We start from the raw sequence: 27,623 nt of genomic DNA on the forward strand, positions 1-27,623 counted from the left end.
GGGCAAAATGACTAAAAAAGCAGAATGAGTTAATGTTGATTATGCTAATTAATAGGAGTGTGCTTTATCTGATCCACAAGGTGCCACACATGAAAATACAAATACTACAGTGAGAAGTTGAATACGTGGCTGTACGTACATTCATACAACTAAAAAGGGGCGTGGCTAATCAGATCCATAATACGAATCAAAAAACAATGGAAGGCGCGATTATAGATGGATGTTCATTACAATGGGCGTGGCTAACCTGCTGTGCATTATGACTTTAAAATGTAGTTAAATATGTGGATGGAGTGTAGATTCATGCTAATTAAAAGGGGCGTGCTTAATCTTATTCAAATGACTATTTCAGAAGCACTTTAATATGTGGGTGTAGATTTATGCTAATTAAAAGAGGAGTGGCTAATCTGATCCTGAGAACAGCCCAACTTTACCCTGAACATGTGGCAGCATTACTACTACAGTGTAATATGTGGGTGGGCTTCTGTGCAAATGCTGAGGGTATTTTGGATGTCTTTTTCACAGGCATGTGCCCCCTGAATTTCAGTTACAAAGAGTACATTCAGCAGTGACATACTGTGACAAGGCAGGCTTGGTCAGTATAGACCTGTGCTTGTGACACAAGACCAAAGAATGGAGACTATAAGAGAGAGCCGCTGACCACTAGGAGAGCTGGGGGGCTCCGCTCGCTGTCTGCCCACCAGATATTTGGTCCTTGTGCCCAGCCTGACATTCGTCTTCTGTGATCTGCCCGTGCAGCATGGCGAGCGTAGATCTGTCTTAATTAGTTATTCAGTGCCAGTAAAGCACTTTTTAATGTCTTCTTGGAGACGTCCAGCTGTCTTTTTGACAAAGCATCTGAATGTCATTTTTTAGCCAATTACGTTTCAATTATCCAATGGCAAAAAATAGTTGGGGGCGACAATTCTATGCTGTAATTAACTTCATGTCTGATGACTGGAGGTCCATTAGTAATGAGGCTTCAGACAAGTGATGGTCTGGGATTTACTCTGATGATGTAGCGTGGCAAAAAATGTAAATTCAAGTAAAATTACACCTTGAAATTAACACCTGATTCTTAATATAAAGTCTATGAATAATCAAAACGTCTTCAAGAAATTAGAAATTGTGGATTCACGTTTAACCATTAGGTCAATGAGGAAGAGTGGAGGATGAAGAGCATATGAGCAGTAGATGTGCTCACTCCATTACACAGCACCTTTCACATCTATCTATCTATCTATCTATCTATCTATCTATCTATCTATCTATCTATCTATCTATTATATAGTGCCTTTCATTTATATCTATCTATCTATCTATCTATCTATCTATCTATTATATAGTGCCTTTCATATCTATCTATCTATCTATCTATCTATCTATCTATCTATCTATCTATCGATTATATAGTGCCTTTCATATCTATCTATCTATCTATCTATTATATAGTGCCTTTCATATCTATCTCTCTATCTGTCTATCTATCTATTATATAGTGCCTTTCATATCTATCTATCTATCTTCTTTAGTGCCTTTCATATCCATCTCTTTAATGTGGTGTCGTTCCTGTCTGTCCCTCTGTCACACAGCGTCTCTCACATCTATTAATGTCACACAGCACCTTTTACAACGTCACAGCCTGTATGTCTTAAGTGACAGTGACGTGTCCGGTGTCTCCTAATCCTCTCCCAATGAGCCCGATGGCCTGGGTGGTCTTCTCTCTCACCCTAAGACATGGCGTGTGTCTCTCCCACGTGTCACCCTCACATCCCTGTCTGTCCCCTGAGCTCGTCACTCTCATGTTCTTAGCCTGGCAGTCAGTCCCAGATGGCCATTGTAGTTTTGTCTCACGTGGACCTTCAGATTTTTCCTTTTCTTTTGTCAGTGTGGCCTGGAGCTGCTGGTCAAGTCAGGCACACCTAAGGTGCCAGTGACAGTTTGTGTCTATTTGTGTTCCTCGGTGACAGTCCTGCTGTTCCCTGGCAGCACTGATTTGGTTGACAGCAGGTGCGTCTCTCTTCGGCTTGTGATCAGATAACATTGACAGCTTTGCTAAACGCAGTGGGAAATGGCGAGACAGAATGCCAGGAGCGATTAAAGTGAGGACGGCACAGAACGTCACCTACTCGAGTGGAGGGCGAGGGTGTCACAGCACATGTTATTAAATGAACGGGAGGCGAGATGCTGGGCGCACTCTCGTTAACTACCTGCAGGGGTCGCCGTCCTCACAGGAAAAACTCCAGCCATCCATCTGTCCATCTGTCTGTCAGATCTTCAAATCTTCCTTACTCAATGAAGCTCTAGCTGCTGTTGGCCACTAGAGGTCACTCTGTAGCTCAGAGATTATTCTAGAAGCTCAGTGGTTTACAAACCCTATGAGCTCCTCACAAATCCACAAGAAAAGACAATCGGCTCCAGTGACATGAAGTAGGGCTTAGAACCCAGGAAGTGTTACAGTTTAATGTCCCACAGCTTCAGCACCCACCACGCTAGCCCTTTTGTTAATCCCCCACGTGGGCTGTTAGTTCCATTTCTGAGCACCAGGGGGCGCAACTTCTGACTGTTCATAAATTACATGTAAAAAAAAAAAGTCAAAGCCTTTAATGTCTCGGAGAAGACCTGACTTTGGGGGTTAATATGAATTCTCCTAATGGAGGGGACCACCAGGGGCAGCAGAGAGTCAGCAGTTAGTCCCATCCTGGGGGTCTCAACCTTTGACCTCTTAGTCTCCCTGTCATGTGTGCAGTGTATAACACCAGTCAGGACAAAGCATGGATCCAATGTGCGGCACGGGACAATTATTGGCCTGCCCATGCGGTATGAGAGCCCCAGCTGACACTGTTTTTTTTTGGGGGGTGGGATGGGGGTAACTGTATAGCGCCTTTCCATGAATCCAATGTACTTGAGTGGTCCAATATTGAGCAACAATTTCCATATCTCAGTAATTTAATATTGGGGTCAACAGGCGTTCAGAGAACAAGAAAAAAGCAGTTCATGGCAGGGGGGGCTTCAGCTTGTTACCATGTGATCTTTATATAGCGCCTTTCTATAAAGCACACTTTCTATTGAGCTTCCTATGTACAAAACTGAATATTCCAACTTATATTTGTAAAATGTGGCCTCTCTGAGATTGAGCAGCTTATTTAGGGGCACAGAGGGAATGTGCACTGAAATTTGAACCCGTGGCTATTTGATTTTTTATAGCGCCTTTCTATTCATAGTGCCTCAATATTGAATACTCTCTCTCATATTTATAGAGGGTCACCTCAGACAGGCCTAGCGAATAACTCGGAGCCACACTGGGAGTAGAGTATACAATAAAACGGAAACCTCTGATGTTATATAGCGCCTTTCTAATAAGAGGACTAATCCAACCTGCTTTACTGGTCTGTTTTTGAGTAATTTCAATAATTTCAGTATTGTGATGTCTGGGATAACCAGCCTGCCACGGATCAGACAAACAGTCCATGTGAGGGGTCCAACCTGTGATCATGTGATCATTATATAGCGCCTCTCATTCATTGTGTGTCATATATTCAATATCGAATAGTCCCTCTCATATTTGTACAGGGTCACCTCAGACAGGCCTAGCGAATAACTCGGAGCCACACTGGGAGTAGAGTATACAATAAAATGGAAACCTCTGATGTTATATAGCGCCTTTCTGTTTAGAGGACTAATCCAACTGGCTTTACTGGTCTGTTTTTGAGTAAATGTTTTCCAAACTTCAGAATTGTGATGTCTGGGATAACCGGCCTACCATGTAAGAGGAGCGACCTGTGATCATGTGATTTTATATAGCGCCTTTCTATAAAGCACACTATTCAGACTTCTTCACGGGTTCATTCATGAATGCTCTTCTGCTTTATGCTTTCACAGGTTAAGCGACTTACTCAGAGTCACACTGAGAGTTTACAATGGAAGTGTAATGCTGTAAGCTTATATAGCGCCTTTATTGAATAAATGTTAACACACCTCAGTAATGTGACGTCTGAGCTGACTGACCGGTCCAGGGTCACATGGATAGTTCATGGTGGGAGAGCGGGGGGAGGTCAGCCTCTGATCATATGATCATTATATAGCGCCTTTCATTCATTGTGTCAAATATTCAATATCGAATAGTCCCTTTCATATTTGTACAGGGTCACCTCAGTCTGGTTTAACTCGGAGCCACACTGGGAATAGAGTATACAATAACATGGAAACCTCTGATGTTATATAGCGCCTTTCTAATAAGAGGACTGATCCAACCGGCTTTACTGGTCTGTTTTTGAGTAAAAGTTTTCCAAACTTCAGAATTGTGATGTCTGGGATAACCGGCCTGCCATGTAAGAGGAGCGACCTGTGATCATGTGATTTTATATAGCGCCTTTCTATAAAGCACACTATTCAGACTTCTTCGCAGGTTCATTCATGAATGCTCTTCTTCTTTATGCTTTCACAGGTTAAGAGACTTACTCAGAGTCACACTGAGAGTTTACAATGGAAGTGCAGTACTGTAAGCTTATATAGCGCCTTATCATTATGTCCATTCTTGAATAAATGTTAACACACCTCAGTAATGTGATGTCTGACCTGACTGACCGGTCCAGAGTCACATGGGCACTTCATGGTGGTGGAGGTTCAGCCTGTGATCATTATATAGCGCCTCTCATTCATTGTGTGTCATATATTCAATATCGAATAGTCCCTTTCATATTTGTACAGGGTCACCTCAGTCAGGTCTACTGGTTTAACTTGGAGCCACACTGGGAATAGAGTATACAATAAAACGGAAACCTCTGATGTTATATAGCGCCTTTCTATTTAGAGGACTAATCCAACCTGCTTTACTGGTGTGTTTAACAGTAAATGTTTCCAGATTTAATTATTGTGATGTCTGGGCTAACCGGCCCGTCTAGGATCAGACAAAATGTCCATGCGAGGGGTGTGACCTGTGATCATGTGATTATATATAGCGCCTTTCTACAAAGCACACTGTTCAGGCTGCTTGACACGTACAATACAGAGCACTGCCGCTCCTCGTCATACAGTGCAGTGTGACCTCATTCAGGTCTAGTGATTACCTCGGAGTCACACTGGTGGTTGACAGTGGGAGCTGGGAGTCCATATAGCGCCTTTCCATTGAGAAAAATAACCCAACGTGCTTCACAAGTCTGTTAGTAAATAAATCTCAGTGTCACACTGAGAGTTTACAATGGAAGTGTAAGATTGTAAGCTTATATAGCACCTTTATTGAATAACTGTTAACACAACTCAGTAATGGGATGTCTGAGCTGACTGACCAGTCCAGGGTCACATTAGCAGTTCATGGGGTTCAGCTTGTGATGGAAGTGGAACTCATGATGCTGTGATATTTATTATCTTTGACATTATATAGCGCCTTTCCTTTCAGACAATGATTCCAAAGTGCATCATTAAATAAATGCTTCTGAATCTCGGTACTGCAGTACAGACGTTCATTGACTTGCTCAGCGTCACACAGGTATGTAGTCCAAGGTGTGGGTTCTGCTTTTGACTGGTATGGTTTTTATATAGCGCCTTTACATCAAGGAAACAACATAAAAGGTTCTTAAGGTACAGAATTGCAAAGCTTCCTTCATGTTTGTAAAATGGGATTTCTGTGAGGGTAAGCGACTTGCGAAGGGTCACAGAGATTGTTGACGGGGAAAATGTGACTTATATATATATATATAGTGCCTTTCTGTAAAGCTCACTATTCGTGCTGCTTCAGTACTCCGTCTTCTGCTCCAGCAGTGTCACCTCTGTCAGGTTTAGTCACTTACTGAGAGCCCTGCTGCGAGTTTATGATGAAAATTTAACTATGTGATTTTATATAGCGCCTTTCTATTTGGGTGACTGAGCCAATGTGCTTTACAGGTCCATTGCTCAGTAAATATTTCTTCATGTCAGCGATGTGTTAACTGACATGATCCAGATTACACAAATAATTTTGTTTGTGACTGAAAGACTTTTATATAGCGCCTTTCCATTTAGGAAATTGTTGAAAGTATTCAGTAAGCATCACACGTCAGAAGTTGAACTGGCATCCCTGTGCTTCATTCCAATGCCCAGTCTGCTGTGCCATACGCCCCCACTCAGTCCGCTACAAAAGCGAGTGCCAGCACATTCCAGGAGACCCGAACTGGCACCAAAGGAGGGAGGGGACGCTGATCTGACCCGACAGGCGGCTCCTTTATGATGTCGTCCGGCCGTCCAAACCTGAGGCGACTGCTGTAAAAATTGCGACTAAGTCGCTCGAATTCGCTGTTTTTGTTTCCCGGCGCCACACTGAGTGTCCCGCTTTAAGCCATCTTGTTGTTTGTGTTTTAGCCGCGGAGAAGCCGATGAGCACAAAATGAAGCGCAGGTAACGCAAACAGCGAGCGGGCCGTTAAATAAATCCCGCCGGCGGCCCTGACTGACACAATCTTGATGAAGCTTAGCGGCTCATGTCTGCTTCTCCTTTTTTTTTTATCGCGGTGGACGGTAATTCTCTGCTGACACGCGCGGCTGATGGGGGTGACGGCCCTCCCCACCTGTCGGGGTCAGCTCTTACCGCTGGCGGGGCTTATTAAATTGGATGCTTATGAGATGTGGCATTCGATCCCGTGTCATTTGCTAAGCGACTGCACTTCGAACGAGCCGCCGCTTCCTGAAAATTCAGAAAATGGAAATGTGGCGAGTCGGAGCAAAATAAAGAGTCGGGAAGTCCTCAGGGAACGCTGAGCTTTCGTGATGGCCAGTGGGTGGCGCTGCAACATGATGGCAAATGGAAGGCGAAGATAAGACGCGTGCGCTGTCCACTTGGAGACAGTGCGATATGATCAATAGATATGAAAGGCGCTATATAATAAGTGCTGACAGATATAGATAGATAGATAGATAGATAGATAGATAGATAGATAGATAGATAGATAGATAGATAGATAGTGAAAGGCACTATATAGATATAGATAGATAGATAGATAGATAGATAGATAGATAGAGATAGATAGATAGATAGATAGATAGAGATAGATAGATAGATAGATAGATAGATAGATAGATAGATAGATAGAGTGAAAGGCACTATATAATAGATAGATAGATAGATAGATAGATAGATAGATAGATAGATAGATAGAGTGAAAGGCACTATATAATAGATAGATAGATAGATAGATAGATAGATAGATAGATAGATAGATAGATAGAGTGAAAGGCACTGTATAATAGATAGCTAGATACCCGGTGGGGGGGGCTAGAAAGTAAAATACCAAGTGGCTGGCCACTCCATTTTTTCTACAGTTCTTCAAAGTGACATTTTTCAGGGCTCCATTGATCTTCCCAACATCTCCGGCTCTATAAAGTGAATGCTGGCAGGAGGACTTTAGGGTCTTTCAAAACTCAGCTTGATGTCATTTTAGAAGGATGAAGTGGATAAGAGCGCCAACCTCTGCTGGGCTCACTGGCCTGCTCTCGTCCAGATTGTTATCATTTTCTAAAGCTCACACCTCAAGAGTAAAGGAGGAGCCAATCCAGAATGGGATGCCAGCTGAGCCACCCTTTGGGGCCACCTTGTTCAACATGTCATGAATGGACAGGCATTGCCAGGCTCCATTTACGCCAGCCAGGCTCAAACTCCTTTGTGCATTACACCTGAGAACTAGTGAAGGGTGCTATACAAAAAGAAACTGAATTGAGTTGAATTGAATAAAACAAGCAAATCTTTGTGATGTGACTGGAGAAACTCCGGATCTGGAGAATGTGCAGACTCGTAAGTGAAAGCAGTAGGCTGCAGAATTTAAACCCCGGTCACTCATTAGCACCATCCCCTACACCAGCCTGTCACCTGCTAAAAGGTGCTGTTGAAATAAAAACATAGCAGGAGGTGCAGCCCCCTAGTGGCACAGCCATGTACTGTGATGATTAAACCTGCCAGCGCTAGTTGTTAAGTTTCTCAGGGTTCTGAAGTCTTTGTTGCCCTCGTTTCTGACTGCCTGGGGTTTTCCATCTTTTATTTTTGCCTCTAGTGGACACTTTGAGTCGTTGTTCAGGACTTTTATGGAACTCTCTAGGTCATAGCACTCACAGCGTCCAAACATGGAAACATCAGCACCTCCAGCTCTGGGATGGTCTTCACTAGAGAAGGCGTGAATGATTTGTGCAGGATACTCACAGTTCTATTGCCTTATTCCACATGATGACGTATCCTGAGAGGACAAAGGACTCGATGTTCACGATGTGCGTGTTTCCCCTTTCTGTGCCCACATACAGCCATTTGCTCTGGAACGGGAGATGACAGAAGGTGATCCTGTAAGAAAGAAGACACAGAAAGACTCATGACTGGGCAATCCATACCGGCCCACCTCTCTAATCTTCATTTCTCCTTTTTGAAAACCTCTTTGAAGACGGTGCAACACCCCTGTTCTTCCTCTCTTACTCCTCTTCTTCCTTTCTTATCAAACCTGCTTTTTAATGCCATTTGCTCTACAACTTGCCCCTCTAACCATCTAGTTGTTTTTGTACATGTGCCATTGTCACAGGGTTCTAACCAAAGGATTCCACCTAAAATTCAACACAGCATCCTTTGGCTCTGCCACATCTCAGAACATCATGAAGGGCCTCCTTCACCTCCTTTACTTCTCTTCCCGTAAGCTCTTGCTGTCCACCCTGCTAGCCATTAAACAACAACTTACACTCAAAGATGGCGTTATCAAGGAAGCCAAGGACCTTCTGCTTCTTTAGCCTCTGGACCATTCCAACATGCTCCAATTCAAGCCTATAGCCCAGCCAGCCTTCTACCACTCAAGCCTCCAGCAGATCTAAGTTCACTGCCACTCAAGTCTCTGGCACCTCCTAACCTTCTGCCACTTAAGCCTTTAGCCCCACCCAGCCTTCTGCCACTCAGACTTTCAGCTCCACTTAGCATTCTGCCACCCAAGTCTCTAGGAGCTCCCAGCTCACTGCCACCCAAGCCAATAGCCCAGCCAGCCTTCTGCCTCTCAAGCCTCTAGCAGATCTAAGTTCACTTCCACTTAAGTCTCTAGCCCCTCCCAGCCTTCTGCCAATCAAGACTTCAGCTTCGCCTAGTGTTCTGACACCCAGCCCTCTAGCAGATCCCAGCCTGCTGCCACTCAGTCTCTGGCCCCGCCTAACCTTCTGCCAATTAACCTTTTAGCCCCACCCAGCCTTCTGCCAATCAAGACTTCACATCTGCCTAATGTTCTGACACCCAAGCCTGAAGTAGACCCCAGCTGACTGTTACTGATGTCTGTGGCCCAAATGGCTGCCACTCAAGTCTCTGGCTTCACCCATGTAAGGTCCTAACCCATCCCACCTTTCTTCCACTGAAGCCTCTGGCTCCACCTATACTTCTGCCATTCAAGCCTCAAGCCCTGCTTAGCTTTCAGCATCTTAAGCCTCTAAACCACTTCAGCTTGCTGCCACTCAATCCTCTAGCAGATCTAAGCTCACTGCCACTCAATCTCTGGGCCCGCCTAGTCCTCTACCACTTAAGCCTCTAATCCCACCCAGCCTTCTGTCACTCAAACCTTCAGCTCCGCCTAGTGTTCTGCCACCCAAGTCTCTAGGAGATCCCAGCCTTTTGCCACTCAAGTCTCTGGCCCCGCCTAGTTTTCTTCCATGTAAGCTTCTAGCCCCATCAAGCCATCTGTCACTCAAGCCATCAGCTCTGTCTAGCATTCTGACGTCCAATCCTGTAGCAGATCCAAGCTCACTGTCACTCAACTCTCTGGCTCCACCCTTCCTTCTGTCACATAAGCTTCTAACCCATCCCACTAAGGCATCATTGCTTATTTTAGTCTTAAACCGCCGTATTCTTGGATTTTAATTGCTCCTTATTAGCAATAAAATTAGCAAATGACTAAAGAAAGCAGCAGTTCTCCATTTAGCTCGTTACCATTGACACCTCTGTGCTTTTATCATGCACTATTTGGTTTAATTAAATACTTGGAAGAAAAAAAAGTGAAGGACTGAGAATTACTCCTCCGTTTTAGACTTCAAATCATTTGGATGATATCCTTAGAAAGGGGAAGAAAATCTAGAATATGAGAATTACCTGACATGGCAGAGTTAAAGCACTAACAAGCCATGACGTTTAATTATTGGTAAGAATTGCTTTCTAATTAAACAACTGGGTGGGATCAAAAACCTGCAGCCACCACGGCCCTCCAGGATTGACTTTGCCCACCCCTGTTGTAACCCATTCCACCTTTCTTGCACTAAGGCCTCCGGCTCTGCCTAGTCTTCTACCACTCAAGTTTCTGGCTCCACTCAGCCTTCCGCCACTCAAACCTCAAGCCCTGCTTAGCTCTCTGCATCGTAAGCCTTTGGACCGCTTCAGCTTGCTGCCAGTCAATCCTTCAGCTCCGCCTAGCGTTCTGCCACTCAAGCCTCTAGCAGATCTCAGCTCACTGTCACTCAAGTCTGTGGCCCCGCCTAGTTTTCTTCCATGTAAGCTTCTAGCCCCATCAAGCCATCTGTCACTCAAGCCATCAGCTCTGCTTAGCATTCTGACGTCCAATCCTGTAGCAGATCCAAGCTCACTGTCACTCAACTCTCTGGCTCCACCCTTCCTTCTGTCACATAAGCTTCTAACCCGTCCCACCTTTCTTCCACTGAAGCCTCTGGTTCCACCTAGCCTTCCGCCACTCAAACCCTGCTTAGCTCTCTGCATCTTAAACCTCTAGCCCCATCAAGCCATCTGTCACTCAAGCCATCAGCTCCGCCTAGTGTTCTGACACCCAACCCTCTAGCAGATGTAAGCTCACTGCCACTCAAATCTCTGGCCTCGCCTAGCCCTCTGCCACTTAAGCCTTTAACCCCACCCAGCCACCTGTCACTCAAACCTTTAGCTCCGCCTAGGCGTTCTGACACCCAAGCCTCTATCAGATCCCAAATGGCTGCCACTCATGTCTATGGCTCCACCTTTCCTTCTGCCACGTAAGCTTCTAACCCAGGGTTGGGCAAAGTGGTTCCTGGAGGGCTGCAGTGCTTGCGGGTTTTTGTTTTAACCCAATGGCCTAATAAGAAGCACTTATTGCTCAAGTGACACTTCTGCTTCATTTTAATTGACTCGCTCGTTAAGATTTTGAACTCTCATTGCTTATTTTAGTCTTAAACCGCCGTATTCTTGGATTTTAATTGCTCCTTATTAGCAATACAATTAGCAAATGACTAAAGAAAGCAGCAGTTCTCCATTTAGCTCGTTACCATTGACACCTGTGCTTTTATCATGCACTATTTGGTTTAATTAAATACTTGGAAGAAAAAAAAGTGAAGGACTGAGAATTACTCCTCCGTTTTAGACTTCAAATCATTTGGATGATATCCTTAGAAAGGGGAAGAAAATCTAGGATATGAGAATTACCTGACATGGCAGAGTTAAAGCACTAACAAGCCATGACGTTTAATTATTGGCAAGAATTGCTTTCTAATTAAGCAACTGGGTGGGATCAAAAACCTGCAGCCACCACGGCCCTCCAGGATTGACTTTGCCCACCCCTGTTGTAACCCATTCCACCTTTCTTGCACTGAGGCCTCCGGCTCTGCCTAGTCTTCTACCACTCAAGTTTCTGGCTCCACTCAGCCTTCCGCCACTCAAACCTCAAGCCCTGCTTAGCTCTCTGCATCGTAAGCCTCTGGACCGCTTCAGCTTGCTGCCAGTCAATCCTTCAGCTCCGCCTAGCGTTCTGCCACTCAAGCCTCTAGCAGATCTCAGCTCACTGTCACTCAAGTCTGTGGCCCCGCCTAGCCTTCTGCCCCTCAAGCATTCAGCCACGCCCACACCCTCCTTTCATTCCAGTCCTGCCTGTGCAGAGCTTTTCTGTTTTCTGTCGAGATATTCTCAGTTTTTTGTCTCCATCTCAGTAATGCACATACTGTATATGTGAGACTTATAATCCTTTTCCAGGGACACCCAGATAATCGTTTCTTTTTAGGTTTCGAAAGGGTCCACACCGTTACTGAGACGGGTCCCAGACCGCATGGGCTTTTTGACGTTCATTTTAGGGCCCTTTCTTCTTCTGTTTTCACCTGTGATTTCTTTTGGCTTTTCACTTTTTGATTTGTCCCTCGCCGGTGAGCCCCATCCTTCAGTGACTAATTGTGACTTATTTGTCTTTCATTTCGAGGTCACAATGCCCAGTTAGCTCTTAACAAATCCCCCACCAAGACGACGGTGGCAGCAGACGAGCGCCGGGAGGTCAGACCACCTCACCGTGTTTTAGCTTCATCCCCGGCGGCGGCGGCGGCGCGTGCTTCACCTTCCCGTCAAACCGAGTCACATTCCAGCCATCGAAAGCAATTTGCCTTCTGCCATCGCGGCGTGTTTCTAACACTCTCAACTAAATATTAACGGCCTTCGTGATGAGCTCTAAGCCTATTAATACAGAAATTCCCAGCACTAATGAGGCGCGACGGAAAGCACTGTGACCGCGGGAAATTGCGGTTACTGTACGGCGAGGGTCACACTTCGCTTCTGTTTATTTATTTATTTTATATTTTTGCAGCGACAGAAAGAAATCACGCCTGGAGCAAAGTTCAACGTCCTCTGCTCGTGCAGCAAAAAGACTGAAATTAAAAGCAATTACTATCAAATTAAAACGCCGCGAGCATGCGGGCCGTAGCACAAAAGTGCAGGCGTATCTCTTTTATTGTTTTGTAATTCACCGCGCGCACATTTGTTCATGTCAGCGTTTGACAGGCTGCAAAATTACTTGGGCGTAGAGTCTGGTTTAAAAAAAGAAATAAATTATTAAATAAAAAATAAAAGGCAGAGAAGAGGCGTCCAGGTTTGTAACATTCGCTCACGCTCCGTCTCAGCGGGCTCCCTCCATTACAGAACCTCAGTACATCAGCTGTAAGGCAGGAACCGACCCCGGGTGGGACGCCGGAGCACCCGCTCTGCCAAACACCGCTGACCCTCACTGACGACTCGATCCCAAAATAAGAGTTCAGGGAGTTGAGCTTATCATGGCATCATTAGCCCAAAGGCAAGAACCAGGCCTAGATGAGGCACCAGTGCCCACTCTCGCACATAGGGCACATCCACCCACCTACTAAGGCACTTGATCCAACTGAAAAGTTTAGCCCGAGTCTCCCCCTGCGTCACTGGGCACAAGACAAGAACCAACCCTGGATGGAGCATCCCAGCACCCACTCATCCTCACAGGTGACTTAACAGTTCAAGGAGGCTTACCATGGCACCATCAACCACATGGGGTGCCAGTGCCCGCCTGCCTGCTCACTCACATAGGCAACGATTTGCTGAACCCAACCATCCTCTCACCCATTTCCTAACCCACTTTGGTGAACTGTAATGTTTAGCCTGAGCCTCCCCCTGTGTCACTGGGCACAAGACAAGAACCGACCCTGAATGGGATGTCCGAGCACCCACTCATCCTTACAGATGTTCATGGGGGCAGAGCTTTTCATGGCGCCATCAACCACACGGGGTGTCAGTGCCCGCCCGCCTGCCTGCTCACTCAATGATTTACTGAAACCAGCCATCTTCTCACCCATTTCCTAACCCATTTAGCTCAACTGTAAAGTTTAGCCCTGCCTCTTACTGGGCACAAGACAAGAACCAACCCTGGGATGGGGCATACAGTGCAAGCACCCACTCAGGTGACTTAACAGGTCAAGGAGCTTTATCATGGTATCATCAACCACACGGGGTGCCGGTGCCCGCCTACCCGCTCACTCACATAGGCAACGATTTGCTGAACTCAACCATCCTCTCATCCATTTCCTAACCCACTTAGTTCATCTATAAAGTTTAGGCAGAGCCTCCCCCTGTGTCACTGGGCACAAGACAAGAACCAACCCTGGATGGGACATCTGAGCACCCACTTATCCTCACAGTTCAAGGGGGCAGAGCTTATCATGGTGCCATCAACCACACAGGGTTGTATTTCCTAAATTCTCCAGATTTTAAGGATGTGCATCCCTCCCTTGCCAGACAGGCAACTGCCACGGTAGCATCAACCCATAGCCACCCTGCTGCCACTCAAGCATTTAGCCCCACTCCACCTGCTGCCAATCAAGTACCCAGCGCTGACCAACCTGCTGACACTCAACTGTGTATCCCCACCTTCCCCACTTCCACTCAAACCTCTAGGCTGTCTCAGCCCATCGGTGTTATTATGGGGGGCCTCCTGGGTTGTAGCCCCTAACCTCAGGTGTCCAGTCCCTGTGATACATCAGGGAGAAACCCCCTCCCCGTCCCACTTGACCCCCTTCCTGCACTTCCACCTTACATACTTGTAGAACTAATGGAATTATTGGGCAGTGGGGGTGGGGGGGACAGATTAAGCCCCTTATAAATGCTACAGCTGTGATGGCCCTGTGTCAGCATCTACTGTAACTCCGCCCATTCTGCTGCTACTCAAGCCTCCATCCTATCACATCCTGCTAATACTCAACCATTAAGCTCCACCCATTCCACTGACACTTAAGCTTCAAGCCCCAGCCAATAACTCTGCCAATCAAGTGTCAAGCCCCGCCCATCACACAGAGCAGTCACAGTCCATGGCTGCCCAGTCCTGTCTGTGTGTGCATTTTCTGGGATTCTGCTCCAGGATTTTCTTGCAAATGCATTAATCTACAATTAATTAATTTGTAACCCTAAAAAAAAAATTAAACATTTTCTTTTCAGAGTTTCAGACTACAATTTGGATGTTCAGACTTTCAGGGTGTTCGTGGACTTAATTAGAAGAGTCCCACATTTCAAACATTTATGAGCCTACCAACACCTTCTTATTTAGCAATTACCGTCCATCCATCCATCTGTCCGTCCGTCCATCCATCCATCCATCCATCCATCCATCCATCCACCCATCCTTCTATTCATTACTCACCTAGTCCAATTTTACACTCTTGCAGGCAACCTGAGCCCCTTTTAGTGCCATTGGGTGCGACACAAGAGCAAATCCTGGATAGGATGCCAATGTCCACCCACTTACATAGGCACTCTCCCTCATTCAACAATTTACTGAACCAATTTGTCCGTCAGCCATGTGGAGGCGCACAAGAGCAGAGTCTTTAGACGTCATCAGTGACACACCAATGAGGGGTGAGGCCTGTCTGGATTTAGTATTCTGTAATAATCAGGATAGAATTGAGGTGGTAGAGGTGATGGGACCACTAAGGTCAGGTGACCATGATATCATACAATTCTCAGTATTTTGTAAGAGTGCGGATGCAAAGACTAAAATTGTTAAGTTAAACTTTGGTGGGGCAAATTTTGAGCAGAAGTGGAAAAACAGGACACACTGGGATAAACTGTTAAGTGTGGGACAGGTAATGCAGGACAGATACAGACCTACAATTGGAATTAATAGGAAATGTAAAAGAGTCTGCAGTGGGTTAATAAAGAGTTAAAAAAGAAAAAACAGACGAGGAAGACATATAAGACGAATAACTGCAAAGTGAATCATAGAACGTATGAGAACATGAGGGCCAACATTAAGGAGGATATCGGGGGGCTAAAATTCATTATTTTATTAGATGGATATGAAAGGCACCACATTACAGAAGGGTAGATGCTGGCCGTGTTTGCCAATAGATTCACCATGTCAAGTGACAGAAGTGACAGGTGGAGAGAAAAGGAGCTCAAAACCTGCAGGAGACCAACAGAACAAAATGGATAAGTGACACATCAGGGAGAGGACATCCAACAAGACAGACTGCTGGGTGCCTTTTCACTTTCTCCCATAACAAGTCAGGAAGTGACAAACTTTTATTCATGAAAGTGTAGGACATTAGAACAATTCCGGACAAGGACGGGCCATTCAGCCCAACACACCTTGACGTTCCTCTCCACTTCATTCCACCCAAATAGCATCAAGTCACGTTTTAAAGGCTCCCTAAAGTCCTCCTGCCTGTCACGCAACCTGATCTCTTATTCCAGGTGTCTGTGGTGCTCAGTGTGAGGAAAAACTTCCTGATGTTTGTGTGGACATTTCCCCTGAACAAGATTATGACAATGTCCCAATGTTCTTGATGAACTCATTTTAAAGTCATCGTCTCGATCCACTGGACTAATTCCCTTCATAATTTTAAACACTTCAGTCAGGTCTCCTCTTCATCATCTGTAAAGGCTCAGCTCTTTTAATCTTTCCTCATAACTCACCCCCTGTAGCCTTGAAGCAGCCTAGTTGCTCTTCTCTGGACCTTCTCTTGTGCTGTTATGTCCTTTTTGTAGCCTGGAGACTAAAACTGCACAGAGGGCTCCAGATGAGGCCTCACCAGTGGGTTATAAAGCTTGAGCAGATCCTCCTGTGACTTGTGCTCCACACGTCAAGGCGCTATATAACCTGACATTCTGTTAGCCTTCTTGATGGCTTCTGAACACTGTCTGGAAGTCTGGAAGTCGATAGTCCACTATGACTCCTAAATCCTTCTCAATTTTCTGACCGCCCATTGTGTATTCAAACCTCACACTTTTACTTCCTATGTGTAATTCTTTACATTTACTGACATTAAATTTCATCGTCCACAAATCTGCCCAAGCCTGTCTGCTGTTCAAGTCCCTCTGTGATGATATAATGGATTTCAAATTGTCTGCTAATCCACCTATCTTGGTATCATCTGCAAACATCACCAGCTTGTTCCAGATGAGGCCTCACCAGTGTGTTATAAAGACTTGAGCAGAACCTTCTGTGACTTGTACTCCACACATCAAGGCGCTATATAACCTGACATTCTGTTAGCCTTCTTAATGGCTTCTGAACGCTGGCTGTCATTTGATAGCTTAGAGTCCTCTACGACTCCTCAGTCCTTCTCATAAGGTGGACTCTCGATTTTCACACCTCTCATTGTGTATTCAAACCTCCCATTTTTACTTCCTATGTGTAATTCTTTACGTTAACTGGCATAAAATTTAATTGTCCACAAATCTGCCAGTTGGAGAGGAATATAGCGGATAAGACAACAGATGACTCTAAGACAGGGGTCCTCAGTCACGGTCCTGGAGAGCCGCAGTGGCTGCAGGTTTTTGCTCCAACCCAGTTGCTTAATAAAAAGCACTTACTGCTAAAGTAACACTTCTGCTTCACTTTAGTGATTTTGAGCCCTTATTGCTTAATTTTGTCTAAAACAGCTATTTGAATTGCTCCTTATTATCAATAACATGCAAATGACAAGAGAGAGCAGCATTTCTCCATTTAGCTTCTTTACATTTACACCTGTGTGTATTTATCTGCACTATTGGGTTTAATGAAATACTTGGAAGAAAAATGAAGAGAAAAAAGTGAAGGACTGAGAATTACTCGTCCATTTTAGCCTTCAAATCATTTGCATGATAGAAAGGGAAAGAAAATCTAGGATATGAGAATGACCTGACATAGCAGAGTTAATTTAATTTCATAGCTTGTTAGTGCTTTATTGGCAAGAATTGCTTTCTAATTAAGCAACCAGGTCAGAACAAAAATCTGCAGCCACTGCGCCTCTCCATGACTGGGATTGAGGACCCCTGCCCTAAGAGATTCTCTCAGTGTTTGGTAGTAAAAGATCAGTCAAGGAGGAGGTGAAGGAATAATAGGAATAATAAAGGGGGATTAAAAGATACAGACAATGAAGTAGCGGATGATCTAAACTCGCCTTTGTCTGAGGTGTTCACAAGTGAGAAAGTGGATAACCTCAGAGTGGTAACAGGGACTATTAAGGAGTTACTGAGGGATTTAGAAACCATAGAGAGAGAAGAGCTGCTCAGATTAAAATGGTGGAAATCAAACACATCACCAGTGCCAGATAATATGTACCCTTGAGTTCTTAACACTAGAATTACCAGAGCCTACGAAAAAACTCGCAGATCCGTCCCACCTTAAATCACTTCGCACCTCTCCATCAGTGTCTTTTGTCCTGTAAAGGTGTCGATAAGCAGCAAGCATCCTACTATCAGCCTACTAAACAGCTCAAGTCTGTTTACCTGCATGTCAGTTGCTTAGAGTTGTAAAGAGTGAGAAGTCAAGCAAAATGACACCTTTTATAAATACAATATCGTTATTTGGAACACTTGCATTTCATGTGTGTTCCGTGTCTACAACGATCTATGTAAACATATCGTTAAAACAGAAACGTTTTTCATGTTTTAGTAATAATTGACAAAATGTAGACATGAAGTGTATAATGTGTGAAGCCTGAAGTCCAAACATCAAAGAAACACTATATATATATATAACATATAACAGAACAAGTGCGCTTTTATTCAAAAATATAACTGCAGGAAAACAACAACAACAACATTTATTTCTATAGCACATTTTCATACAAACAGTAGCTCAAAGTGCTTTACATAATAAAGAATAGAAAAATAAAAGACACAATAAGAAAACAAAATAAGTCAACATTAATTAACATCGAATAAGAGTAACCTGCGTTAGGGTGCGACATCGACACACATGTACTACGACTGCTTCGGTGGCACAACGGTATCAACTGCTGACTGGTAATCTTAACCTCACAGGTTCGATCCCCGACGAGTCCGTTTTGAGAAGTCAGCTGCTCTTATTCTTACTATTTTAGAATAAAAACGTACATTTGATTCGTCTGTAACAGCCGGTGTAAATGTATGATACTTGTAAAGGTTAGCTTTGTCTTTTTTTATTATTCAGTTTTATTCTCTCAGTCACGTTCACGATCCCACTTACCCCTGATCTGACACTGCTGTTTTCACATAAAGACGCGCTATAACGGACGTGAACTCAGATGATGTTGACGGTTCTACATCGGATCGAGAATGCACGTCGTACTTTTACCATCGCTGTACTTTGTATTTGTACACAGGGAGCTCTGCAGTCTACTTGTGACTTTACGCTGTAGGAAGATAAGTAAATAACTCAAGGTAAATAACCTTCGATCTGGCTTTTATGTAAGTAACATATAAATGTTAATGTTGTGGGGCACATACACCGTCCAGATGTAAACACTAGCGTGGAGAGTCGCTCGCGTACTGAAGAGTCTATAGCTGACGGTGGAAGCTGACGTCGCTGTACTTTGTATTTAAGAGCCAGATCGAATGTTATTTACCTGTTTACCTTTATTTATTTACTTACTTCCTACAGCGTAAAGTCACAAGTAGACTGCAGAGCTTCATACATATACAAAGTACAACGACGGCAAAAGTGCGATGTGCATTCTTGCTCCGATGTAGAACTGTCATCATGATCTGACCTGATACTCTGTATCTCCAACTCATCATATTAACTATTCATGGTGGCTCTAAAATCTGTACTGACCACTACTCTCTCTTCTGTTTCCTTGTCCACTTGCGCCACCACCATCTACTCAAAGCACCGTGATGTTCCAACAATGATGGATGGATTAAAAGCCAGACGTCTGTATGACCATCAACACCAACAAGTGACTCCGTGAGAACCTTAACTACAAGGAGGACTGTTTCATTTATGTTAGGTAGAGGGGACTGGGTGGTCTCGTGGCCTGGAACCCCTGCAGATTTTTTTTTTTCTCCAGCCGTCTGGAGTTTTTTTTTTTTTGTTGTTTTTTCTGTCCACCCTGGCCATTGCACCTTACTCCTTTTCTTTTTTATTTTAATTTCTTATATTGTCTTTTATTTTTCTTCTTTTTTTTTGGTATGTAAAGCACTTTGAGCTACTTTTTGTATGAAAATGTGCTATAGAAATAAATGTTGTTGGTGAGTTCACCTCTGTTATAGCGTGTCTGTGTGAAAACAGCAGTGTGGGATCATGAACGTGGCTGAGAGAATAAAACTGAATTAAAAAAAAAAAACAAAGCTAACCTTTACGAGTATCATAAATTACATCGGCTGTTACAGACTGGAATCAAATGTATGTTGTGGCGAGTTGCTGGGGCTACGACCCGGCCAGGACGCCTGGAAGGACCGAAGGTGGCATGTACGTCCTCCGGGCCACGAGGGGGCCTGGAACAGAGGAGGACCACAGGAGAGGAATAAGGAGGCTTATGCCTATTGGCCCCGAGTCTCAGAGGGCCCGGGATTAATTTACTTCCGTCACACCCGGGAAGATGGAGGAGAATCCCTCCAGGGACGCCCGGAGTGCTTCCAAGTGCTCTTCCGCCACACCAGGAAGTGACGTCAGAGGGAGCACCTGGGAGCACATCCGGGTGAAAATAGAAGGGCCCACATTCCTACAGTCGGGAGTGGGAGCAGGACAAGGCTCCCACGGAGAGACAGAGGAAAGGTGGTCCAAGGGACAGAGTGAGAGAGTCCTGGTATCAAGGTGATTGGGGCAAGAAGGCCCAGTGGACTGTGCGGGACTGAGTTGTGCGTGTGACGGAGGAAAAAATAAAAGAACTTTACATAAAGATGCGGTGTCTGTCTGATGGTGTCCGTGTCCATGTCTCACGATGTTTTAATTCTAAAATAGTAAGAATAAGAGCAGCTCACTTTTCAAAATAGACTCGTCTGGAGTCGAACCTGTGAAGTTTTGATTACCAGTCAGCAAGTAAGTGGTAAGTGGGATCGTGAACGTGACTGAGAGAATAAAACTGAATAATGAAAAAAAACAAAGCTAACCTTCACGAGTATCATACATTTACACCGGCTGTTACAGACTGGAATCAAATGTAAGTTTTTATTCTAAAATAGTAAGAATACAAGCAGCTCACTACTCAAAACGGACTCATCCGGGATCGAACCTGTGAGGTTTAGATTACCAGTCAGCAGCTGATACCGTTGTGCCACCGAAGCGGTCGTAGTAAATGTGTGTCGATGTCGCACCCTAACGCGGGTTCTTTTCCTGCAGTTATATTTCTGAATAAAAGCGCACTTGTTCTGTTATATTTGTACCTTTTGTCAAAGAGTTTCTTTGATATTTGGACTTCAGGCTTCACACATTATACACTTCATGTCTACATTTTGTCAATTATTACTAAAGCATGAAAAGCGTTTCTGTGTTTTCATAGATCGCTGTAGACACGGAACACACATGAAATGCATGTGTTCCAAATAACGATATAGTCTTTATAAAAGCTGTCATTTTGCTTGACTTCTCACTCTTTACAACTCTAAGCAACTGACACGCAGGTGAAATGACTTGAGCTGAGAAAACTGTGCGGGGTGAGGAATGTGATAGCAGGCTGCTTGCTGCTTATCAACACATTTAAAGGACAAAAGACACTGATAGAGAGGTGCAAAGTGATTTAAGGTGGGACGGATCTACAAGTTTTTTTATAGGTTCTGGTAATTCTAATGTTAAGGAGGCTAGCAAGTGCAGATTGAAACCTTTGACACATATTGTTAAGAAGTCACTGTGCACGGGGAGATTGTGAAGGGCTGGAAAACGGCAAATGTCATCCCGTTATATAAAAAGGGTGACCGTGCAGATCAGAGCAACTAGAGGCCAGTAATTTTAACGGGCATCACAGGAAAATTAATGGAAGGAATTACAGACAGTCCTCGGGTTAGGTACGAGACAGGGACTGTAGGTTTGTCCTTAAGCTGAATTGTATGTAAGTCGGTACAGGTCCATTATTTAAATAAATGCTATTGTTGACCGACTGTAACCAAGTGCTCTGCCAATGAATGATGGAGTTTCACGTCTCTCTCACCTTTTGATTATTTCTACTTTATTTTCCATGGTGATGGTTTTTCTCTTCTTTCCTGTCTCACCAGCACTTCCATCAGATTTGTGTTTCAGAGACATTCTTGAAGGGTGAAGACAAAAGATTAAGATGAGCTCTTCTGCACAGCACTGCCCACGCTACCACAGCAGGAAGGCACCCGTCGTCAACACGTCTGGTGTACTGACAAGAGACATCTTCCTGCTATGTGCGTAACAGTACAAGCAGGCTTACTATTGAGAATGACTGGGGGCAACGAGGGGCGCTTCACCACCCGCCCACCTCACAGTCACCTCCACTTACAGTATGCTGCCTGCAGCGTCCACCCACCGAGAGTGAAGAGGGTGCAGCCAAAGCCGGGTAGTGAATCGCCCACCGCCGTCCCCATTCAACAGGTAGCCACCTGAGGAACACTACAATGCTGCCCCCCTGCTGCCCCGTTCACCCTCAATGGCCTCCGTTCACCCACAACCGGGTCACCACTTGCAGCATCACCAGCCACCCACCGAGAACAAACGGTGGCAGCCATTCAAGGGAACACTGCAAGGCTGTGTGGTGGACGGGGCAGTGAAATGCCCCCCTCTGCCCCATCCTGCCTCCATCCAGTTAGGACCCGTAGCTGCAGCAGCGTGGTGGGCAGGCAGCAAAATGCCCCCCCCTTCTGCCCCATCAAGCCTCCGTCCTGCACACGAGTGGTAGCTGCGGGTCACCGCTTGCCGTGCACCCAGCCACCCACTGAGAATGAATGGGGTACGGAGCCGCCCGCGGGGCACAACACTGCGTGAGCACAGAAACTGCCCCCCTCCATCCCCTCCAGCCTCTGTGCAGCCACCACTTGCAGCGTCCCCAGGCCGAAGATGACGGAGTGGCAGTTACTGGGGCGCCTGCGTCGCGTCCCCCAGACAGATGAAGGAGCAGCTGCGGCCCCGTTTGTAAGTCGTATGTCAGATGGCCGTAACTCGGGGACTATCTGCATTAGGGATAAGATTGTGCAACACCTGGCAAGGACAGGACGGTCAGCATGGGGTCAGAAGAGGGAGGTCGTGTTTTACTAACAGGCTGGAAACAACAAAAGGATAAGACCAGAGAGAACCAGATGAGATGATTGATTTGGACTTTCAGAAAGCATTTGATAAGGTGCCACATGAGAGGTGGGCATCAAACTACAAGAAGTGGCAGATCAGGGTGTGGTGTGTAGATGGGTGCAGAATTTACTCAGACACAGGAAGAAGAGGGTGATGGGGTGAGGGACCTCATCAGAATTGGCCGATGTTAAGAGTGGTGACCAGCAGGGGGCAGTGCAGGGGCCGCAGCTACTTTTAATATCTAGAAATGATTTAGATAGGAATATAAAGAACAAGCTGGTGAAGTTTGCAGATGATACCAAGATCAGTGGATTAGCAGATAATTTGGAATCCGTTATATCATCACAGAAGGACTTGGACAGCAGACAGGCTTGGGTAGATTTGTGGCAGATGAAATTTAATGTCAGAAATATATAGAATTACACATAAGAAGTATAAATGTGAGGTTTGAATACACAATGGGCGGTCGGAAAATTGAGAAGGATTTAGGAGTCATAGTGGACTATCGACTGCCAGACTTCCAGACAGTGTTGAGAAGCCATTAAGAAGGCTAACAGACTGTCAGGTTATATAGCGCCTTCATGTGTGCAGTACAAGTCACAGGAGGGTCTGATCAAGCTTTATAACACACTGGTGAGGCCTCATCTGGAGTCCTGTGAGCAGTTTGGGTCTCCATAAAGACATAGCAGCACAAGAGAAGGTCCAGTAGAAGAGCGACTGGTTTGATTCAGGACTACAGGGGGTGAGTTATGAGTGAAGATTAAAAGAGCTGAGCCTTTAGAGAGATGAAGAGGAGACCTGACTGAAGTGATTAACATGATGAAGAGGAGTTAGTCCAGTGGATCGAGACGGTGACTTTAAAATGAGTTCATCAAGAACACGGGGACACAGTTGGAATCTTGTTCATTGTAAATTTCGCACAAACATTAGGAAGTTTTTCCCCACACAGAGAACCGCAGACACTTGGAATAAGCGACCAGGTAGACCGGTGGGCAGGAGGACTTTATGGACTTTCAAAGCTCGACTTGATGTTTTTTTAGAAGTATTCAATGGACAGGACTGGTGAGTTTCGTCGGGCTGAATGGCCTCTCCTCGTCCAAATTATTCTCATGTTCTAACTTGTTTATTTCAAGTGTAAAGTTTAGCCAGAGCCTTTCCTTGTGTGACTGGGCACCAGACAAAAACTGACCCTGGATGATATGCCAATGCCCGCTCACTCACACATGCACACCAATACTGGTAATAACCCATCCATCCATCCATTTTCTTAATTCGTTTTAAAGTCCTGCCTTTCCCTTTGTCAGCGGGCAAAGGACACAAACCCATCCTGGACGGAGCGCCAGAGCGTGTTCACTCCACACACAGCCATTCCTCCATTCATTTATTCTCAAAGCCAAACAAATCCAATTTTAAGAGGGCAGGGGGCTGGAGCCCATCATGGCATCATCGCTGACTACCAGACATGGAGGGGATGCCAGCGTACACTCATACACTCATTCAGCTGCCTACCAGCCCAGGTCCACACATTTGCTCGTTCCACAACGACAGTCCATCCACCCATTTTATTGGTCAGCCAGTCCAGTGTTACACTTTCACAGAGCAGCTGAGCCTCTTTCAGTGGCATCGGGCACAAAGCAACAGCTAACCCACAGATGGGATGCCAGCGTACAGTCATTTCCACTTTCTACCCAACCATCCATTGTGTAAAGCTAATAAGTCCCATTGGAGAATCGCAGAGGGAAACATCAGGCACAAGCCTGGCATCAGCCATAGAAGGGATGCCAGGCTAACACAGGGCATGATCGCTCATGCCAGACCACTTAAGGAAGGTAATCTGCCTAAACATCACGCTTTTTGGGATGGAGTCCACGACTAAAATGGAATCCATGAGGTGGCAACGAGTAAAACTGCAGCATTGCGCTGCCCTTTGAAGTTTCTTTATTTGCCAACTTCTGTGTGGCAAAATAACAAATCAAACTAAAACAAAACGTGCAAAATCAGTTGTATTGTGAAAAAATAAAAACAGAGGACAGCAGAGTGACGAGAAGCATCAATGACAAAGATGAAGTGTCACATAATCAGCACTGACCTGCATGTCACAAATTACTGGGGACATAACATGACCCGTAAGTGAAAGGAAATTCAGCATGGCACCCAAAGAGTAGGCAGCTGCTTGTTGTCTTCCAAGGTATGTAGCGCCATTCACGGCCAGGTGCCAAGCAGCCTGCCACGTAATTCGAATGGCACAACTGTTAGTGAGGGGCACAGCCAAACAAGGCGAAGATCATCGATCAAATGCCAAAATAAAAAGAAGAAGAAGAAGCCAACGTGCAGAGTGGCAACAAGCAACTGGCGCTCATTTGCATGTCATTTGCATAATTGTAATATCAGCGGGGAACAAAGCGAGGACAAGGGGTGCGGCGTGACCTTCACGTACTTCCTGCTTGATTTGCTTCAGACAATTTGATGAGCGTCGTCAAACAAGATGATAATTAGTAATCAAAAGGGATGCCATTGTGTTCTGCTGGAATGTGCAGAGGCAGGGAGACGCAGCGGAGGCCAAGGAGACGGCAAATCAGACGGGGTCAAGGTGGGCATCGTCAGCCTGAAGGGGTGGGGGGCAGCAGGCAGAAACTCATCAACTCTGAGGTGTCGTAGCGGACCTCTCGATTAGGAAGAGGGGTGTCCGTTCATCTACCTGAGGACTAATTATGATTTGCACGTTAAGTAAGTGGAGTGATTGGTAAAGCTCTGCCACCGCCATATAGTGCCCTTCATGTCTACTGATCCACCCTTCACATCTGTCCTTGCAGTGATGTATAAGTTGTAGTGTGCCTTTCATGTGCATTTAAATAAAGTAAATAGTGCTTTACATTAAGTATCTGTCTCTCTGTTCTCTGTCATTATGGCATCTGTCATGGATCTCTGTCAGCCAACTGCATAAATGGCCCGCTCTGTCTGTCTGTCTGCCCGTCAGCAGCCATGTCACCCGCAAATCACAACAGGTCACCCACCTGCAGCTAAGCCTACTCACGCCCAGCCAGCACTTGGATGGGAGACCATCAAGGAAAAGCTGGGGGTGAGGCCAGCAGGGGGCACTAACCCTGTGGTCTGAATGTGGACATCAATGCCCCCAAGTGCAGTGATGGGGGCACCGAGCTGTGAAAATAATGAGACGTGAAGATGAGGTCCTAATGCTCTGTGGCCATAAAAGATACCTGGGCAAATGTTAAAAAGAGTCAAGGGAATGGGGGGCTCCTGGTATCCTGGTTAAAATGCACACTACGTCAATTCTGACCCCTAATCAGTCCCTGTGCTTAACTGGTTAACTATCTCTGAGCACACTGGTGCAGGAATGGCTGCCATCACATCGGTGCAGGTGGAAAGTGGCTCGTCTACGGTCTGTGTAAAGCATTTTGGATAGATAGATAGATAGATAGATAGATAGATAGATAGATAGATAGATAGATAGATAGATAGATAGATAGATAGATAAATATGAAAGGAGCAATAGATAGATAGATAGATAGATAGATAGATAGATAGATAGATAGATAGATAGATAGATAGATGAAAGGCGCTATATAATAGATAGAAATCGTTAATGTCGGAATGCATTTTTGTCCTTAATGCATTTAATTCAATGTTATTATTAAGTGTACATTAAGTGATATTTTCCACAGTATTAAATATTAATCAGATTCAGACGCAGCCCACAACTGAGACTTCAGATCTCCATCTGGTCCTTCAGGTTTATGAACTGTGGGCTCCATTTCGCTGAGAGCCTCCATGTCCAGCTCAGGACTTCAGGTGGACCCCACTGTCTATAATCTGAATTTCAGCGTCATTGTTTTTTAAAATGCTATTAATTAATCATATTTTGTGTACATCTCTAATACATGTCATTATATTTAAATAGGACTCATTGTAACAAAGCCGAACTAAACAGCATTGTGACTGCGGCCTCAGCTTTCTGAACTTCTCCCACTTTCACCCGAGCTAAGCAAACTTCCCGGCGGCGCGTGAATGTTCCGTCATGCCGGCATTTCCTCGCTTGCTCTTCTGCTTTCTTCAGCTTGTCATGCCGCCTTGTGTCCGCCAGCCCGTCCCCTGTCCCTGTCCCCGCCGATGGCGGCCCCACATCTTAACTGCCCGTCGGTGGCTTAAGGCGCCTGAATACGTTGAACGCGCTGGAATGGACGAGCGGCGATCGATTCCAGGACAGCGTTTGCTGCACGCTCGGTGTGCGATGAAGCGCTCGGTACAGAAGGTCCACCTGAAAACACCCACTGATGAATTAATACGAGACTCAATGAAGCCCCCCAGTCAGATCCCATAGGGTCGGCTCCAGTTTACTGAAGCGTTCTGCTCGCCTTCTCGTTTTTCTTTTGAGCCTGCATAAGGGATTAGGAGTAAGGCTGGTGGGTGCAATCAGCGCTCGGTTCCTCCTACGTGATTCATTTCAATGGAGTACGATGGAGCTGGAAGTCCTTCAGACCCCACAGAGAGAGAACTCGATGACTAAGCAGATCATGACTGCCATTCGAATACCAAAAATACAGCGGAGAGGAAATCTCGAGTCTTTAAGTGATTCAGCGCCTGGCGCGGACCCGGAGGGGCGCTCAGCTGGAATTCATTAAAGGAAGAACTTTTCATTTTAGCAGTCTGACATTCTTTGACATCTGAAGCTTAACTCTAATCCTACTGGAATGAAGAGGAGGAGGAGCAGAAGGAGGAGTGACGGTCACATCAATGAAAAAGCAGAGGTTGCGCCATCCGTCCATAGCCAGGGGTCACATCGGACTGACCAGACGTCACTTGACCTGCAGAAGCCGCCCAAGCATCCCCAAGAAGGTCTTAGATAAGAAAGTCCACATCAGATAGTCAGACCACCTCACCTGGCTGTACTTAACCTGAACGAACAATTATGTTAAATAGCGTCTTTATATGTTGGACATCCACCATCATC

At 45.3% G+C, this 27,623-nt stretch overlaps 1 protein-coding gene across 10 annotated transcripts in view; it reads right to left on the minus strand.

Annotated features, from left to right (window-relative positions):
• stxbp5l (syntaxin binding protein 5-like) overlaps nt 1–27,623 on the minus strand; it is a 565,552-nt gene that overhangs the window by 293,131 nt on the left and 244,798 nt on the right. For all 10 annotated transcript variants that reach the window (XM_039745949.1, XM_039745947.1, XM_039745945.1 and 7 more), the window contains exon 5: nt 8,164–8,298. In XM_039745949.1, the coding sequence (XP_039601883.1) occupies nt 8,164–8,298 (135 nt within the window). The remainder of the gene's footprint in view (nt 1–8,163; nt 8,299–27,623) is intronic.

This window comes from Polypterus senegalus, chromosome 2 (assembly GCF_016835505.1).
Source record: "Polypterus senegalus isolate Bchr_013 chromosome 2, ASM1683550v1, whole genome shotgun sequence".
NCBI lineage: Eukaryota > Metazoa > Chordata > Cladistia > Polypteriformes > Polypteridae > Polypterus > Polypterus senegalus.